General features: G+C 35.6%; 1 protein-coding gene across 1 annotated transcript in view; it reads right to left on the bottom strand.

The window, feature by feature from the left end:
• The window catches only part of LOC149800596 (tyrosine-protein phosphatase non-receptor type 9-like), a 70,359-nt gene that overhangs the window by 13,531 nt on the left and 35,985 nt on the right, over window positions 1-20,843 (bottom strand). The window contains exons 7-10 of the mRNA XM_089954573.1: window positions 20,114-20,814; window positions 7,811-7,971; window positions 5,225-5,303; window positions 2,444-2,594 (exon numbers count right to left, since the gene is read on the bottom strand). Of these exons, the coding sequence (XP_089810699.1) occupies window positions 2,444-2,594; window positions 5,225-5,303; window positions 7,811-7,971; window positions 20,114-20,814 (1,092 nt within the window). The remainder of the gene's footprint in view (window positions 1-2,443; window positions 2,595-5,224; window positions 5,304-7,810; window positions 7,972-20,113; window positions 20,815-20,843) is intronic.

Genomic DNA, 20,843 nt, shown 5'->3' with positions numbered 1-20,843 from the left:
TGGTTCTTTCCGGGGGTTTCCCGGGTTCTTCCTCCACCATTAATACTGGTCGCCATGTATAGCCTATCGTGTGCTGAAAAATAGCATTAAACCCTACAACAACAACAACAACAACTAAATAAGGGTCATCTGAGAAAAAACTTAACTTTTCCTTGTAATGCCAGAACGAGGCTTTCCCAACATTTGGAAAAAAGATTCGACTGCTGATGTGATGAAATGATGTAATATGTCATTATGATAAAAGATGACATTATGTTTCACAACGGAAAGGGCATTTTCCCTGGCTGACTGAGATTCAACTCCTGCACTGATTAATAAGCAAGCATTTATTCAAAATAAATGTAGGCCTTTGATCCATACATTCTGTGCAATAACACAATTTACATGGTATAATCAAAGGTTTTAGAGAAACATATCTCAGGGGAAAGAAAAATATACTTTATTTCGATAGATATAGTAACGTTGTAAAAGAAAACCCCAAAATTTAACGTGACTCAATACATCATCAAAGATATTCAAAATTCTTTCTTAAATTAACTGATTACATAAATATCCTGCAAGCCCTTAAACTTTTTACCGAATCACTACTTCAAAACATAATTCTAAAATTCATGCAAATTATGTATAAAAAATACTGTCAGCAAGATCCAAGTTCTGTACAGACTGGACATTTTACTTAAAAATGATACTTGTCTTCATCTTCAATAATATAAATACAATGGTCTCCCTCATGAATACCCAACGCCCATGGCCACCTGCCTTATACAGCTGAATCCATTGGCACTGACAAATTTGTGTTCAAAAGTACCAACTAAGAATGGCTGATCCTCAAACATGTCAGCATGAAAGTTCAAAAACTGTCAAAATTAACCCCTGATGAGCAGCCACGTCACAGTTCTTCACAGTCTCACTAATATTTATGTCTAAACTCAACACAATGACTTTTGTTGCAGATAAAAATAACATTAAACCATGCAAAGAGGTAATTAATCCGATTCACATGATTCAAGTAAACATCATCGAAATATATTCAACTGCAATGAGTGGAAAAAACAGGATCAATGGGCATAGTGGGATAGTTATGGCCAGATGTTTGTGCCAGGATTTTATTTACAATTTTGTTTACAACAAAAAGGGATGATTCATAATTTTTTAAATATAACATTGATATTAGTTTCATCGCATTGAGTCCATACACTGATAATATTCCTGTGATTTTTTAATGAAAGTAATTTAAAAATTAGTTATGCCTTTTATACTTGACATGTGGTTATTATTCACATCTATGCAGTATCTCTCTAGAAAGGCCACCCCTCTTATAGAGCCACTTTCTTGATTCATAAGGGGAGGCCATAAAATAGGTGGAACACTGTAGCATTAAGTATATAAAGTCTACAATATTTTTCCTCCCATTTTACATTATTTCATATCCCTCTATACCTAAAGTATCACTCAATGTTTAGTGATATCCTTTTAAGATTACAATGGAATTTTGGGATAATGATAGCACAGAGTAAGTCTAGGTTAACTGAGGTAGTAAGGAAGTATTACTGCTCTAAATCTGACTGAGCTGCCTTCTGTAGGTTAGAGTATTAAATGAAGCATTTTTCCTTAACCTCCTATGGTGGAAATCCCATGAAGCCACTTGGAGTCTGCTTGAATGAGACAATAGCAGAATAGATTCTCCACTTTATCAGTTGTTTATTAGGTAAATTTCGAATCATAATAACCTTTAAATAGCTCAAACATCAGTGCTCAAAATATTCAGCACTATTCAAATTACTTTCTCAGTTCAAGACCACCCGACAAGAATATCCTCAAACTGCAATCTGCTGTCACAGAAAGTTAATGTTCAAATCTTATAAGGAGGTATGCAGCATGTGGTACATATTTCTGTGGAAGAGCAGGTGCTAAAAAGCACTTAGACATGAGGATGACTCCAATATGTGCATAATATTAAAACCAGATGTGGATTGAACAAGATCTGAAATACTGAAGAATTTGATTGGGTAACAGTAATAAATCACCAGCAATGTTACTAGTTTAAGATGATGTTGTTGTTGTTGTTGTGTTTAACACCATTTTTCAGCACACGATAGGCTATACATGGTGTCCAATATTAATGGTGGAGGAAGAACCCGGGAAAACCCCGGAATCAACCACCAACCCACGAGAAGCTACTGGCAAGCTTTCTCACATATCCACATTGGCCAAAAGTTTAAGATGAGGTCCACATGTCATATATATATATATATATATATATATATATATATATATATATATATATATATATATATATATGTAAGGTGTGTTAATCCACATGTACTTTTATGGCATATCATGTGAGCAGGAATTGACCAATATGAAGAAAATTGCATTGTTTTATAAAAATCACAAAAAACTCAGTAAAGTTTGATTAATCCAAGAAAACATTCACTCTTACCTTAGAGTTATGTAGTAAAAGACCTGTGATTGTGTAGTCTCTATTCTGCTCTATCCCCGTGTTAATGACATTGAATTCATCATACTGGGCCTCAGACTCTTCCCCTTCTGGCCAATACTGACCACACTTCACACGCCCACGCTCCATCGTCCTGTAAACCAGAAAAAGTGATATTACACGCACTACATTGCATACACTTAAAACCAAGACAGACCCTGATGTACTGGCACATCATGCCCATTATGTCTGTTTGCCATTCACCATACTACCACTCCACCCACCTGACTATCACAGCATAACTGACCAATCACATATCAGCATGATTACTGGTGAGACCTAATTAACTGCACACACCTTAGACAGTTAAACAACTGAGCATATTAATTATACTGTAAATTTATAAGTTAAATTCAATGTCATCAGTATTATCATGCTTGCAAATTTCATTAACAAAATTTTAACAAACTTAAAAATGAATATGCTAATGAAATAGGAGAAGGTAAAGATATTATGTGGTACGGTCTATTGGGTGCACACAATGCTCAGCTAAATACAGAAAACACCTTAAATGTGATTACCATAAAATTTATTATAACACTCATCATGGTTTTGACCTGTCGGTGGAAATAACATTTTGGTACAATGACTTCTTTTTGTACTAATTTATTTTTGTGGGTATAAATTTTGATGGTTTTGTTAAGAAGGACAATTTTATGGATTCTTAACTTCACAGATTTGTCTCCATTAAAATTTGCATATTTATATGTATTTACTGGTTCCCAGAAAAGTCCATATTTAGTGACGGGATGTGGTTCTTTGGACTACAAAGATGGTAAAAAAAGAATGTATCCAATATTTGCCAAATTTAGTTTTAATATTTCTTAAAAAGTTTTAACAAAATAAAATGGTCATGCGTTAAAAGGGATGTAACTTCCAAATTTAGAGACTCATCCGGAGCATATGTAAGATGATAAACTAACATCACTCATGCTGTCTGAATAATAGGCTTGCCCATGCAAATATGGTGGCCATCTTATGGAAAACTCTCCCATTTGGATAGATGAAATGACTAAGTTCTGAGAATTTTTTTTATATCTTCTTGATGCTTTTTTGTTTTTAAAATCAGTAGGGGGCACAAGTGCCAGTAGAGTGGGTGAATGCTACAGAATGGTACAGAATTCTTTATTTGTCAAAGAACATTGAAACATTATCATGCAAGTGATCATTATTGGCAAACAAGGATATAATGTAACCTGGTTTACCTATCTAGTCAATGTATTTGCTGGATTCATCAATATACAGTCATGACTATAAGGTTATTAACTTTCTGGACAATATCTGGGAAAATTGATAATTTTTATTAGTAGATAAAATAGTTGCGAATAGAAAAAAGTAATTTTTTTTAGTGTCTGGGTATCTGGATCAATGACAGTAGGTCACATTATTTATACAAGTATTACTGACAGCAGTTTCACCTAAATGAAGGAGATATGTAAATAAGCATTACATCTAATTTGCATAGATCATTTCATTGTTCATTTTTTTTCAATTTCAAAAACACTATTACTTGCACATTTTATGTTCTTTATCTGTCCTGTCTATCTATACTGATTACACAACATGTTAATGTAGAGTTAAAGTTACCAGATACTGTATGCATACATGTCGATTAGAACAATTTAAAATGCTTAATAATAATAATTTTACTTTTTTTAAATGGGTTGAAACAGAAAAAAAACAACATATAAATGATAATATTTTATTACAGTAATCAAACTTAAACAACAAATGGCTGAGTATTTTGATCAAAAGAGAAATCATACATGTCATCCCCAAGAGAGGTATAAGCATAATTTTTGCTAATACAAGTGGCAAATAAGTGTAATCTGAGCACAAAATGTGTAATGTATATACTTTTATGATCCCTACATAGCTAATATATTACATGCCATAATTACAGTACTCTATATGAAAATTGCACATTTATTTTTAATAGTGACCTCGATCTGCAGGTCAGAAAATTTGCAAAGATGGGAAAAATCCATGTGGAATAGAGCCAGAATACAAACACAAAACATAATGAAAAATTATTTATATTCGACACTCACTTTAACTACATGTAGTCAACACGTCTAACTTTAGCTGAATGATCATGAAGTCCACATTATGATGTGCTCAATCCAAGTGCCATATTACATCACTCTCATATTCCTTTCAAAGTTTGATCGGACATGTTTTTACATTTAAAAGGACCCATTTGCTCTAACAATTTTCATTCAAAAGCAAACCATAAAAGCCTGTTTTGCTTAATATTCGGCACCATTTTCTTACCACTAGCAAACTTGATTATCAACATAATGAATCTTTGAGGCAAAGTTTCAAATTAAAGAAACCAGTTTGTTTTCCTGTAAACGGGCCATATACAGTTGAAAACTAAGAAAGTATACATGGATCTAGAAAGGACAAATTAGTTTTATGCTATTCTTATGCAGCAGTCTTTCTTTTAGAATATTCTGAAATTCTGTATGATGAGTGGAATGAAAGAGATGATAATATAAATGACAATTACAACTTTCTATAGCTTTCTATCTTGTTTTTTAATATACTTGAAAAGCATAATCCTTATACAGGCAATCATAAGACATTTTCACAGAATCTTTAAATTTGTGGTTTGGAAAAACCACTAAATTTGCAAAAACTGGTACCCCCATGAAAAACAAAATCAAACGACAGTAATAAGTTCATGTATTTTTCAATGAGAACTGATACATTAAATCTTACTTTGTTGTCATAACAATCACCACTGATTGGACCTCCCACACCATCCTCCAAAAGTCACCAAAAGTCTTTGGTAGTGGACCTATAACATAATCCAAGAAAAAAAATGACAATCAATGACACTAAAAGAACAAATTTTACCTTTAAATTTATTATAATATTTACATCCACAATAAGGGTTCATACAGAATTCTGAATGATAAATTCAAAGACTTTTCCCAAACTTTTAAAGACCATTAACATAGATTTCCAAGACCTATTTTTGCTAACATTTTGTATACAAGTTATGTTATATGAGAAAATAACAAATACAAACTACTACAATATTGTTTAATGATGAAATGAAACTGAAAGGGTCATCAAAAGAAACCAGGAAAACTTGGCTACATTAGAATCAAACAACCATGGACAATTATCTGTGATTATGGAAAGAAATTAAAATGCTTGTGTTTATTTAAATTTTCAAAGACTTTTAAAGACCTTAGGGTCATCTGCTCAATTTTCCCAAACTTTCAAGGCCTTGAAAATGCTTCCTCATTTTTCACAAACTGTCAAAGACCGTATGAACCCTGCACATGTAACACAGCTGTCCTCTTTTTACTAGGCCACCACTTCTGCAGCAGTAAAGTGGCCTTATAAGAATGGTGGCCTCATTATTGAAATATAACACAAGAGTAAACCCCATCATGTGGAATAAATGTAACAATTACCATACTAATATGCTGGTCACATTGGAGGGGTGGCCATCCTAGAGGCATAATTCTGAATTAGTTGATGCCAATGAATCCTGGCCAGTGAAACTCAGGTGGTTGCTGTTCAGGAGGCCATTTAAGAGTGGGACCAGTGTATATCAGTGCAACATTTATTTTGTCATCATTTTCTTACCAAAGTGGTTTTGACATTAAGTATATTTTAGAACTTCCATGACACAGATGTGATATAATAAATATAACTGGCAACATTTTGTAAACTTCACTATTCCAATAAAAAGGAAGAACATGCATGCAAGCCAGTGAATCCAAAAATTAGACAAATTTCTGTTACAAAACAGTTATGTCCATACTCCATGACCTTAAATCATTTAAACTTCTTGCATTTGGTTGTCATCTCTAAAATGAAGAGGAACAAACAAGAACATGCAACAAATATATATATAAACTAAATTAAATATTAACTGCATTATCAAAACAACTTACAAGTGTAACAGTTGATAAGTGCCTGAAAATTTCTAAAGTAAAATTGAATATTACCAAATGATGTGACAATAACAAATGGAATGAAAATTGCAAAAACTATGTGAATCAATTCAACAGAATTCTCCAAAATGTTTTATGCACCATATAAAACAACATTATGAATACTATACCACTGAAAATAAAAGATGATACAGTTTAAGTTGTTGTTGTTGTCGTTGTAGAGTTTAACACCATTTTTCAGCACACGATAGGCTATACATGGCGGCCAGTATTAATGGTGGAGGAAGAACCCGGGAAAACCCTGGAAAGAACCACTGACCCACGAGAAGCTACTGGCAATCTTTCTCACATACCCACATAGGCTGAATCCGAGACTCGAACCCACGCAGACAGAGGTGAGATGGCAGTGATCCGTAACGGAGAACGCTTTAGACCACTCGGCCACTCTGGGCCCCCTACAGTTTAAGTACAAAATATACTGAATTCTACGGAGGACACCTTTACAGTAGGATAGCAAAAGTGAAAACTAGTACAGCCAAGTATAACGATAACCACCTGGCAGGTACAAGAAAAAGTTAACTTAAAAGAGCTGCTTCCGTTTGTCTATACAGTGTACAGACAGAAATAAGCTTTTTGGATTCAGTATAGAAAGTGATGTGATCAGGCACTGTATCTGATGGAGAAATGTACAATTTAGTAATGACCAAACTCTAACTGGTTTGAAAAGAAAAAAAATTCAGAGCAAGAGGGGGATTATGAAAATTGTTGTTGTTGTGGGGTTTAACGCCATTTTTCAGCACACGATAGGCTATGCATGGCGGCCTGTATTAATGGTGGAGGAAGAATGCGGGAAAATTCGGCAAGAACTACCAACCCACGAGAAGCTACTGGCAAGCTTTCTCACACACCCACATTGGCCGAATCCTTGACTCGAACCCACACAGACATAGGTGAGATGGCAGTGATCCGTAACAGAGAGCGCTTTAGACCACTTGGCCACTCGGGGCCCTGGGATTATGAAAGAATATACTGGTTAATAATTGGTGATGACATGTCAAGTTAAATAACAAGTCAGTGTTTCTTGGAGAAAATCAACTACTGTGAGAATGCAAGCACCAACATGGCATAATAGGATTTTACTATGATTGCCTTCAACAGGTATATACAATTTAAGCGTGCCATTTCAAGAAAATGACTCTTGTTGTTTTTTTGAAGTGGGAAAAGCACCATGAATAGAACAACAATTCACCTCATTCAAACCCTTCCTGGTAAACTGAAATTATATATCCCTAAGAAACTTAGCTGAGTACTGTTCCTAAAAAACCCATATATATATATATATATATATATATATATATATATATATATATATATATATAAAGAATGTACTCACCTTGAGCTGATATGTATGCATTCTGCTGCCGGTATCCATCAACATAGTTTGCATTTATATAATCAGATGAAGGGTCACCTGATATAGATGGGAGAATAACTCTTGAGTGGTCCAGACAAAGGACATCAGAGTAACGGTTCTTGGGCAAATTGTACCTGGCTCTGTTATTATAGAGAAAATAATCATAAGACTTGACAAATAATTTATTTGTAATATATGATCTGTATAAAATAAATAAAACACTAGCTCTGTACAAGCTATTTTACAGACATCACAAGTAATTTATTTATAACATGTGATCTGTATAAAATACATAAAACACTAACTCTGTACGAGCTATTTTACTGACTTGACAAGTAGTTTATTTATAATGTGATCTGTATAAAATACATAAAACACTAGCTCTGTACAAGCTATTTCACTGACATGACAAGTAATTTATTTATAATATGTGATCTGTATAAACTACTTAAAACACTAGCTCTGTACAAGCTATTTTACTGACATGACAAGTAATTTATTTATATGACATGAATTTTTTAATTCAACAGACATGTACATAGTAACATTACAGTCAATGGTAACAACAGATTAAAAGACACTATAACAGTATATAACACAACAAAAAGGAGTACACATAATACTTTAAGTTGAAAATATGACAATTTTATTGTTAGAATCATGCACAATGTCAATAATAACAGCAGATTAAAAGATGAAACAACACTATTGTCAAGTTGTGTGAGAAAATTTGTTAACAATTCCTACTAATGTTTATAAATGTCTTTTGACAGAATTCATAATTCAAAGTACTTTGGGTAATGTCAATCATTGTTATATGATATTTATATAATATTACAATTTTTGACCGATTCTGAAATGAAGAAACTACCTGTCCATGAATTAGCCATAGTGTTACGGTCAAATTCACAGTTAATTCCTTTTGAAGAACCTTGCCGTAGTGGTGAAAAACTGTGTTTGTTTGCAATTGATGTCACCGGTCAGCTTAGGCTTTTAGGCTGGAAACTAAACATTTTAACACCTCAGTGATACTAACCCAGACCATATTCAAAGAGACCACCGTTTCCAATCAGAATAAAGACAGTCGAATTTTGGGCGGGTTTCTCATGCAGCCAGAGATTATTTTGTTACTGTTCTTGTGAATGAGTCAGTGCACATCTGGACATTGGCGAGAGCAGATTGTACGGAGTTGGAGACACTAGATTGTACTCCGAGTGCCGAAGTTACATGCTCATTAAAAGGGTAGGGAAGAAAGTTCTAGGAACTTTTGGAGGCTTCTGAGGAAGCTTTCTGGGTGGGATCGGACACCACTTGAAGATTAGAGAGAAGACGTGGAGAGCATGTAGAGATAGGCAGTTGTGTGAGGAGGGTGGGATGGACATGAAAACGAGGGTACCGGAAATACCGACAAGGAGAGCCAGGAAATGAAACAAGGCTACTAAAGTACCAAAAGGAACACAAGGAGGAAGTTACAGATGAGTAACATAGGAGGACATGGGAAGGAAACACTCTTACATTTAATTTTGGGGGATGAAACAATTGGCAATTTGTATGGGTCATGTATTGATTGGAAGCAATTGCACTGAAAAATTGTCCTGTAATTGTGGAATAACTTGACATAGTTTATTAAACTGTATACCTTTCCCCTTATTAATTTTATATTTTAACATCCTTTAAATTGTCTGTCCTTCTCCGGGGTTAGTAATAATTTTGTAGGGGGCAAGTGACAACTATATATCAGGACAATAAAGGTTGGATAAAAATTATGACATCAGGTTAAAAGTTAAAATGGAAGCCTGAAGGCGAGTGATTAAAACCTGAATATCCCAGTAAAAGTGATGTGTGATGTGTGATGTGATTTTTAACGTAGCTTTAACAATTTTTCAGTCATATCCCTATGATGTCTGCAATAAAAGTGATAACCTTCAAGCTGAAATGCTGCTGACTGCTAACTGAAAGCCTCAATCTTCCAGCCATTTACATTAGATTTTCTCTTAGTGAATGACTATTATATAATATACTGATAAGAAATAGGAGTGTTCCAATTTCTATAGTGACTGAAGACAAAAGAAGATAAAACAAGTAGTAGTAGTAGTAGCTACAGTAAAAGTAATTTAAAGATGAAATAGTAGAACCATAGATACAACTTTCAACTTTTTTTAAACCGTAGAGTGACATTTGTTTCTACAGAGCTATTCAAGAATTATAATTCTGAGTGTCTAACCTATAAACTGCACTCTAATTCTGTCCCATGTTCTTATCAAAGGTACAAGTGTGCAGGACAGGAGTCATAATATTATGATATCATACATTATACTCCACTGAACCTGCTTGATGTACTCATGCACTTTTTGAGTGAAATTATGAAGGTGGTTTTGACTTAACAGACTTGCACACTTGTCAGCAGCAAGCCCCCAAAATAATTCATTCACTTGTGATATCATACAGTACACAATAAATCACCTAAAAGTACACCCGCTGTACATGATCTGCAAAAACTTTAACACACCGTTGTAAAGCTGTTGATGCCAACATCGGATTAAGTATTATGTATCAAGTATATATATATATATATATATATATATATATATATATATATATATATATATATATATATATATATATATATATATATATATAAATCTTAAGAGAATATAACAAGATATTTCAAAGGTGAACTAGAATGCTATATTGTCATAAGTGGCAGAGCCAAGAGTGATGATATAAAATGTTCCTACTTCGCAAGCGAAATATTTCCATACTATCAGTAAAAAAAAATTGACTTTCTTTTATTAAATGTACTTACTAATGTATACCAGTCTTTATCTAATTATCTTTGAGTCTTTATTTAATATCTATCCATCATGATATAGATAGTGGTTGAGAAAGAGAGAGCGAGGAGAGACAGATACAGACGGACAGACAGAATAAAAATGAAGTATTCCTACATATGGAAATATTACAAGTTTGAAAATATATACATCAAGGCAGATAAATTTAAAAAACATAGAGGGGGAAAGTAGTTCCAAAAGTTATATCACCACCATATCATTATGTAGCAGAAAAGTAGTACTGATGTTTCCCCATCTGTGGCAGAAATGAAATAAAAATATCTCCTAACTCATGGTGGAAAAATAACACTGATATCTCCCAATTTGAGGTGCAGAGCTCACAATGTCTCCCCATATGCTAAAGCAGACAAAACAAAAATGAAGGCATAGTGTGTTTTTTGTGCTATTTAAAAAAAAAGTTATCCTGAAAATTTTAAGGATCCATTTCAATTGACATCAAATAATAACTGTCCCTCAAGATTAATCTGTGCTACTTTTAATCTGCCTTTCATTCTAATACCTTAAAAATATTTTTCTAAATATTTTTTTTCCTTTATTTACAGATAAACTTTTAAATAACCAATTGAACTGTGCTGTTCTTTTATGGAACTCATAATTTCAATTTGAATAAGAATAGTTAAAACAGTCAAACATCAATTATTGAGATTCACCAGGAGACATGCATTTCAATTGGCTAACTTGATTGTCCAAATATCAAGACATATTTACAATAATTAAATTGGTTCAAATAACTTGTAATTATGAAAGGTGCCTTCCATAAAATCAAAGTTTTACTGTAATATGTCATCACAAAAATGTAACCTTTAATTGAAAGAAATAAAGGGAGATCAATTTTTTTCACAAAGAATAAAAACAAGAGTCCTGTGAAAGGACTGACACCTTATCAGGTGAAAAGAAATCCCAGGAATTCAAAATAACACCACTTCTTCCTTTTAACTGCTGAATGCTGAAACCATCTCTGATATTCTTCAGGAAGAACAAGATTTTCAAATTAGCTGCTGTGGTGGAAACATTTGATGTTATACTGATACCATTTTCATATAAAACAAAGTAGATATCATCAAAAGTCTTTTGGAGAAAGCCCAATATGTGTCTGTGTGATTTGGATTTTTAACATACCTTTTAACAATATTTCAGTCATATCACTATGATGTCTGAAGAGTGGCAGTTTATAGTGATGTCTAGCACTGGGACATCATGCCAGAGAAATGGAGCATGATGTCCACCCAGTCACATTATCCTGACACCAGGCTGACCAGTCCTAGCACTAACCTCTTAATGCTGAGTGCCAACTGAGGCAGATGGTAGTACCACTTTTATTAGTCTTTTGTATGACTCAGCCAGGGTTTGAGCCAGCAACATACCACATCCAAAGGCAGATTCTCTAACCACTACACCACCAGAGTGGTCAGAAAACCCAGTGTCATACTGATCATCCATTCACTGGAAGTAGTGAAAATATTTTCACAATTGCCATTCTGGCCGACATATTGGATATATGACTTGCAACATTCGCATTTATGACCAACTAGATCTCATAAGAAGTCTATTGGTGAAAATGTCATGATAATACAGACATCAATTTGAGAGCAGACATGACAATATTTTCATGATAGCCACCATGGTGCCCATATTGAGGGTTAGCCATTTTCGTTCAGGACAAATCAGACACTATAAGAACTCTTTTGATGAAAACCCCATGTCAAAATGACTTTAAAGAGGAATAGCAAAAACAGATTTTCAAGATGGCCACATGCTAGATGTCAGATCAGCACCATTTTAATCTACGATCTATGATCAACAAAACATTATTAGAAGTCTTTAAGTGAAAAGCTCAAGAGAGGTAGTGGCAACAAGATTATCACAGCCATATTAGGCCCCAGATCAGCACCATTTTCATTTAGGTCCAAATAGCTATCATAAGCAGTCTTCTGGTGAAAACCATGTCAACATGACTTTCCATCTCTAGATGTGTTGTGGTCATACTGGATGCTAGAACAGCACCATTTTCATACTTTACCAAGCAGACATTATAAGAAATCTTTTAGTGAAATTGACATTACTATACATTCAGGTGGAGTAGCCATAACAAGATTTTCAAGATGGCCAGTGTGAAGGGCATATTGAATGTCAGATTGGCAAAATGCTCTTTTAAAACCAACTGGACATCATAAGTAATGGTGAAAAATTTCAGTTCTTGAGGATTTTAATAAGAATTTCAAGATAGTGGCCATATAGGACCCCAGATCAGCACCATTTTCATTTAGGACCCACTAAACATCATAATAAATCTTTTACTGAAAACTCTATTTTAATATGACCATCCATTCAATAGTAGTATATGCAAGCAGCACATTTTTCATCTAGAACCAACCAGACCATGGGATTAAGGTGTGTACAGTTTCATAACAATAATCAAAGTAATTTACAAATGACAGTGATAAAATTGTACTAACAGAGAGATAGATGGATGACAGACAACAGATGGAGGAATGACAAACAAGAAGACATCCCATAAGCTCTTCTGGTCATCATCTTCTGGACAATGACCAGTTGAGATAAATATTAGTAGAAAAAGCAAATTTTAAAGGAAATTATGTTCCTCCAAGAATACTTATCCAATCACATGACATTAGGAATATTAGACTGCTACCTCACGAATCCAGCCCTACAAAAAGATGAAAATCGTTTTATCCTATTTCAAATAGACAAAGGGCAGCAACTCTTACACATGACCTCCCCTTGGCACAACCAGATGTCGCTAGTTTTTAGCTGAGTGAGATGCTAATGAGGCTGCTCACATGGCATGGTGCTTGGGAGGGTTTTTAAGTAATATGATTGGGTAAGTATTCTTGGAGAAACATAATTTACTTAAAAATTTGTTTTCTCTGAATATGTTCCCCAATCACATAACGTTAGGAGAATAATAGGAGGGAATGCTGGGGTAGAATAGCTGGATTCCCCATGTGAACGATAACCTGATCTCCTAATTACATAAGCAACACAGCCTGGGTTCCCTTGACCTGTGACTCTTATTTAAGAAGATGATGCTGAAATCTTCTTACCTACAAAAATTCACTAGCAAATTCAGTAAGGCTAACAGTCTGTGTTGATTTATTTGAGTCTATGCTGCTACCACCAACCTGACCAGATCCAATGTTTGCCTCTGCAATGCTAAATCTCTGAGACAGAAAAACAAGAAGACTGAATCTGCATGCCAGCCAACAGCTTCCACTGTATCTCAGATTGAAATGTCACATTCGAATGCAATGCTCGCGGAGATGGCTCTAATCTCATATTATCATCAGCTGTAATCGTCATGAAGTGGCGCTGGTCTAGTGAGACTTCAGAGTATGCCGAGTATATAACCCACTTCAACAACAAGGCAAGGGCTTGAGCAGTGAGGAGTGATATCCTGTTTTCCAGCTTGCACCAGGAGGAAGAGGCATTTGCATATGCTATGACTTGTATTTCATGTAGTGCCTGAAAGTGCAAACACGATGTTGCATGGCTGCTGCTCTCAACCTGTCTATGGAAGAGAGGGAGTGAATGACAACTCTTTGGTTACTAACGGACGGTAACCTGTTTTTGACTACAAAACCCGACTGTGAAAAGAAGACTACCAAACCATCTGAGTTTGGGTTGACAGAAAGGGCATGTAGCGTCACTTACCCAGCATGCAGAGGCTAAAACTATCAGGAAACATGTCTTGTATGATAGGAACTTTAGTGAATTGTAGGCTAGAGGCGCGAATTTACTCAAATTGAGACAAGTTAAAACCCAGGACAGGTTCCATTTTGGAAATAAGTGAGCGATTTTGGTTGATTGTGATCAAAATTAGTGAAAAGGTCTGAAAGGTCTTTATCATGCCCAATGTCTTATCTGCCATAATGTGTTTGATATCATAGAGCATTTGACAGTGACGGAGGCCAGCTTTTTTCCCTCAAAGAGCCAGAGAAAAATGTCAGCCAGTTGAGGGATCGAGGCACTCAAATGGGCGATGTTATTGGTCTGGCACCAGCCCCTGAAAACGTTCCACACTTTCCCTCGTAAGCCTTGAAGGCCTTCTTTCTCTCGAGATTCTCTCCAAAATCAAAGGTTTAAATTGTTTGTCTTACAAGACTGTCTCGATAAGAGCCAAGCATGCAGAAGAAGATGGTCTGGGCAGCGACAGAACACCTGTGACTTTGGTTGCTGGAGGAGATTCAGGTTGGCAGGATATTTTTGGGCAGATCTATTGCTAGATTGAGTAGATCAGTAACCCAGTATTTCCCATCTGAGAGGGCTATGAAAATCATTTTTCAATTCTGACTCCATAACTTCTGGATCATTTTCAGTATCAGGACTATTGTAGGGTTGGCAAAGGATCACAACCCCTCCCAAATGATTGACAATGCATCCATAGCCTAACTTCTGGGTCTGGAACGAGAGAGACAAAAGTGGATAACATGATTCCACCTTGATGCAAAAAGGTCGATCATTGGATGTTCTCAAAGTGTGCAGATCTAAAAATGCAGGAACCAGCCACACATGGGCAGGCTGCCTGCAGGTGGTTTGGAGGGTACGTTAATGCTTTTGGTTTGGAGGCTTGAAGGTGGAGAAAGCACATTTCTTCCCACCTCTGTTCCTCAAATGCCGGCCTCCAAACTCCTTCCATTCATCCTTCAAAAAAAAAACAGACACCGAAATGGGGCCAGAGTATGAATGCAGACATATGTCCCATTGCATTAGGTCTAAATTGGCCAAATCTTTCAAGGCAATGGACATAGTATGGTGAGCTACTTGGTGAAGGACCCAACCAATCCTGGCCATCACGTCCCAGGCATGGCTGTTGTTGGATTGCTTGGTGAGCCAGAAGATTGCCAATAAGGCGAAACCTAACATAAAGGATGTTGTCACAATTTTCCAAACCAGTCAAAACATGGCACAGAACACGTTCTGATCCACACTGTAGTACAATGGAGCCAACATGTGGACAGCCGGCAAATTCTTGTAGAAAGCTGGAAATTCTGGTATCAGAGTTTTTTTAATACCAGCATGAGGAGGAACACGCTGGAACCTGGCTTTCCAAGAAAAATGCTTTAGAGGTGCCCAGGTCGTCAATCTGACCAAAAGCCAGTGTTAATCTCTTTAATCATTGCTGACTGGGGAAGGAGCCAAAAAGATGGTGTCTCTTCTTCCTCCCCAAAATCAACAGATGCCTCGACTTTGTGATCCTTGGTAGTGGTATTGGAGGAGAGCATTCTGAAATGGCAAAATACCCGATAGATTTCCTTGTTGATAGCTTGAAAGCTGAGTTTGGTCTGCACCACAGTCAGATCTGATTAAAATGGGTTTGCCTGCATCTCATTATACTCCCTGTGCAATTGGGTCCTTGTCTGGTTTGGCTTGTAGATTTGCACAAGTCATGCTGGGTGGCATCAATGATTCCAGACGGTTGTATTTGAGAATGTAACTAGCTCTCCCTTGAGGGTTGGCAATGAGTAATTGAAGTATGACATAACCAGCCAGCTGGTGTGAACAGTGTGGGGTTGGCCCAGGTGCTGGTGGTATGTAGGACAATCCAGCAGTCACCAGTGCCAGTCTCTCTGAAGTCTTGGCTGAATGGACAGACTTCTCATTGAAATCTCTGGTATAGTAGTGATAAGATGCCAACGGTGTGGCTAGATGGATGGTTCTATCACTAAGATACCTGTGTGAACTAAATGACTGGACCATTTCAGCGAAAAGGTCTTCATGCTGGGACGACTGGACTGCCAGTGTCGGCTGGTCAGCTGGTGATGACAGGACAGCACATGGCGGTAGGATGGCTGGTAATGGTATCACAGTATTAAGAGTTGGATCCAACAGATCCTGCAAACCCCATGTGCCCTGATTTAGAGACCCGAAGGTTGTCTTCCTTGATTTATTCCATTTTTCCTTCCCTTCAGTGCCGAATGGGCTATTGCTTTGCACCTGCATTTCATGCATCTAGTAAATATTTCTCCTGAAATAACACAAGAAAAGAAATCAAAGCATAAACTAGCAAATTGTTATGTTACTATATGACTAACAGCATACACTGCCAATCAGTATCTGACTAAGTAGCTGAAATGAAGCCCAGACTTCCTCTGACAATGTATTACAGATGCTGCATATCACAGATGGTGTATACTTAGTTGGGGTGAAACGATACACCTGTGCTGCATATCACAGATGGTGTATACTTAGTAGGGGTGAAACGATACACCTGTGCTGCATATCACAGATGGTGTATACTTAGTAGGGGTGAAACGATACACCTGTGCTGCGTATCACAGATGGTATATACTTAGTAGGGGTGAAATGATACACCTGTGCTGCGTATCAATATGATTCACAATACACAGCATGCGATATGATACATATCTATATACCTATGAACTTGATGGTCTTTCTATCATTGGAAGGTAGGTGGCACCCTTTCATGTATGTTGACATTCTATTCCTATTTCCAGTATGCAAACTACAGACAGACATATAGTTATCATGTATTTATATGCAGACTACAGATAGACACATAGTTATCATATATTTATATGCAGACTAAAGATAGATATATAGTTATCATATATTAATATGCAGACTACAGATAGACATATAATTATCATATATTTATATGCAGACTATAGATAGACATATAGTTATCATATATTTATACGAAGACCACATATAGACATATAGTTATATATTTATATGCAATTCTCATTGATGAGAATATAACAATACTTTCAAACAGACTGCATGTTGGTTGCAATGAGTTTTGTCCAACGTTTAAGGCCATTTAATTGTGGCTCCATTTAACTCTGTTTTATACAAAATTAATAATTTGAAAACATATTACCAATTTCATCTATCAGTTACACTTGGAAGACATTGAAATGTTATCTTCAAAACAGAAGAAATAATGCAAAGAAAATCTCATCTAGATCAAATCTGGGGATGGGAATAACGTTGAATACCAACAAACCTATCATATTTTATTTTCTGCTGATGCAAAAGACTGCTGCAGCAACAGGTACTTGTATTTGTTAATGAAGAAAAACTACTGACTACACCCAGTCCTATTCTACAATTTTATTTTAATTTACAAAAGGTGATAAACGTGAGCAGTTGGAAATCTGCCCCATCGCTCAATCTATGCGAATTTCAATTATTCCATCAGCACTTTCATTCACTGGTTAAATATCTCTGCATAAAAATTTAGTTTCCCATTTACAATTTAAGGATAGACCATGTGAGGATTTTATCTTAAGGGGGACCTCCCCCTTTATCAAAAAAAGAGGGGAGGATGAAAAGGGCATAGGTCAATATTTATCTAAACATCAATATCTGTCTCTCTATCTTGCTGCTCCACTTTCTTATAGCTCTACTGAAACCAACATCTTTGACAGATCTCTCCTCTAGATGTATAATCTCTTAATTAATTCAGAGCATATTCTGTTCCTTTTCTTTGCATTGTTTTGTGCTTCTTTCTGATGGGGTATATACATAGCTAGCTTTGTCAGCTGAATATGTTGGAAGACTGATCTTTGTGACTGTTATGTACACTTTTCCAGAGATCACAGATATTATCTTCTGGATACATCTGCTCCAAAATAGGATTTTTCACTAACATAAACTTCCTTTGTTAAATCAGTAGTTTACTGACTACTATGCCAAAATTTTCATCTGTTCCATAATGCTGTATAAGGGTATTTAGTCCATCAATGCTTGTGCAAACAGAGGTATTAAAATAAATATCTTTACTTCTTAATTACATTTTTGTAACCCTCATTTCATTCTATTTATCTTAACCCTGATATGGATACATGTATAAAACTTTGCAGTATATGATCTGCAGGTCAAATTTGATTGATTAAAAAAATGCAAACTGCATTACACTTTTAAATTTTCTGTATTTTAATTGGGCTAAACATTCTGCCCTTTGTACATTTAATTTCAAAATACCACTGAAAGGGTCATGCCATCTATTTTTGTCCATCCAGCATGTATATCTGACTCGTATTTAACACCATTTAGTGCTCAAAATTACTCACTGGTGTTTCCATTAACACTTTCCCAGCTCCAATAATCTGATATACTTCATTAAGTTTAAAAATTATTGTCATTATCACTGTCATCAGCAAGTATCTGGTGAATGAAATCATAATGAATCACAACAGGAATCAGATATTTTGGATTTTTCTAAGTAGCACGCATTTTAAACACGCATTTGTAAAACTTTCTTCATGAATAGGTCAAATTATGCCATAATTTTTATTACTGAGCACGTTTTGCTAATCAAATTTAGTTTCACAACCATTCATGTTCTGCTTGAAGAACCCAGATGTGGAACAGTTGCTACCCGAAAAACAGATGTCACAACAGTTAAAGAAAAATTGTATTCTTCGCCGAGAACATTTTCATATGTGGAACTTTCAAATAATTTGTCAGAGTCCTCACATTTCACTGTTCTCCAAGCATGCAAATTCCTGCAAATTTTGCAATATTCGCACACTGGCACACCCTGACAGCATGTCAGCTAATGTACTTGACATATCTTATGACTTTTCATGAAGTCTCTTTGTTGCTCTGCCAATACTTCCTGTTTGTCACGCAGTGAATAAGCGACACAGATTTCTGATTGGTGGTTATTTTTTAACCTGGAAAAGAGCAAGCAATAACCACAAATGAGAATTCAGTGTAACATTTCGATGTACAACACACCAAACATGTACATCAACACTGCAGACCAAACGTAAATCAACACTGCACCAACAAAATGGGAGATCCCATTGTATGTATACAAATCTGAAAATTACTCTTTGGCACAAAAACCTAACCAGGTGATCTACATGTACACCAAATTTAATTTGCCTACCTCAGATTGATTTTGCATATTGGTGCTAACAATGTTTTTGTCATAAGAAGTTTAAAAAATTGACAAATGTCTGTCATGGCATGAAAATCAAATCAAATCATCTACATACAGTCAAAATTATGCTGGTTAAATTTTTACATTGTGTTGTTTGCAGTCTTGCTTTATGGGATGCATGTACAGAAATAAATATGGACAGACAGAATCAAATCAAGTTGATCCCCCATCCCCCTCTTGCAAGCAGTGAGTAGATAAAATATAAAATTAAGCATATAGCTTTGCTTGCCACATCATCAATTAATTAAGGTGGTGGTAACTAATTAATTAATTACCACTGCCTTAAAAGGCAAGTAACAAGATTCTTTATATTCTCAACACAACTCTGTACAGAGAGGACGTAATGGATCTATGTAAGATACACGAATGGGTAAATACTTCATTCTTTGGGTCATTACCTCCACTTTCATCAGCACCTTTTGCTAAGCTGCAAATTCATTACATACAATGTAAGAATAACCTAATTCAAATTTGTAATTAAGTTTAAATTCATACTTTGAGATCTGAAATGTTCCTGCAGGTGGTTCTCTTTTGATCTGTGCATACTCTTCCATCAGTCCCTTCTTCCTCATTTGCTGAACTCGCTTTACCAGATCATCTATAGATAAACCTCCTTCTTCTGGCATATGTATAGAGTCTTCATAAATATTCAACCCTGTAGAGGTAGGTCGTTTCTTTCGAGGTAGGTTTGGAGAACATTGTGGTATATCAATATTATCTTCTGCAGATGCACTTGTCAAATGTTTCCCATGATCCTCTGCAGTACCTTTTTCTGCCTCAAGTCTCCTCTTTGATGCCAAAGAAAAAGAGCCCTCCTTCTCAAAATTGACCTCTTTTTCTGTACTTTCATCTATTTTTTCAATTTCTTTTTCTCTTTCCTCTGCACTCTGTTTCTCACTAATAGTTTCTTTTGAATCCTCAGAGTCACTAATGAATACAGAGGAATGATTTTCTGACAAGTCACTTGAGAAACTGTTGTGCGATAATGTACTACACTTTCTCACTGAAGAGTTACTTGTGCTTAGTCGTCCTCGACTTATGAAGTAATTGTTGATATCTGCAGTCTGGTTCATATACACACTTCGGCAGATTTCTAGCCATGCTCTGTGGTCCACAACAAGTGCCCCTCCTAAACACTTGGGCAAAGAATCTCGAGGAATATGAAATGGGAGTTGTGATTTGTCAACTGTGTGTACCTTCATGAATCAAGATAAGAAAAAGGTTA

This window comes from Sinohyriopsis cumingii, chromosome 4 (assembly GCF_028554795.1).
Source record: "Sinohyriopsis cumingii isolate HCF-2022 chromosome 4, ASM2855479v2, whole genome shotgun sequence".
In the NCBI taxonomy this organism is placed as follows: Eukaryota; Metazoa; Mollusca; class Bivalvia; order Unionida; family Unionidae; genus Sinohyriopsis; species Sinohyriopsis cumingii.
The sequence above is the reverse complement of the archived record's forward strand: the minus strand, read 5'-3'. Positions and strand labels throughout refer to the sequence as shown.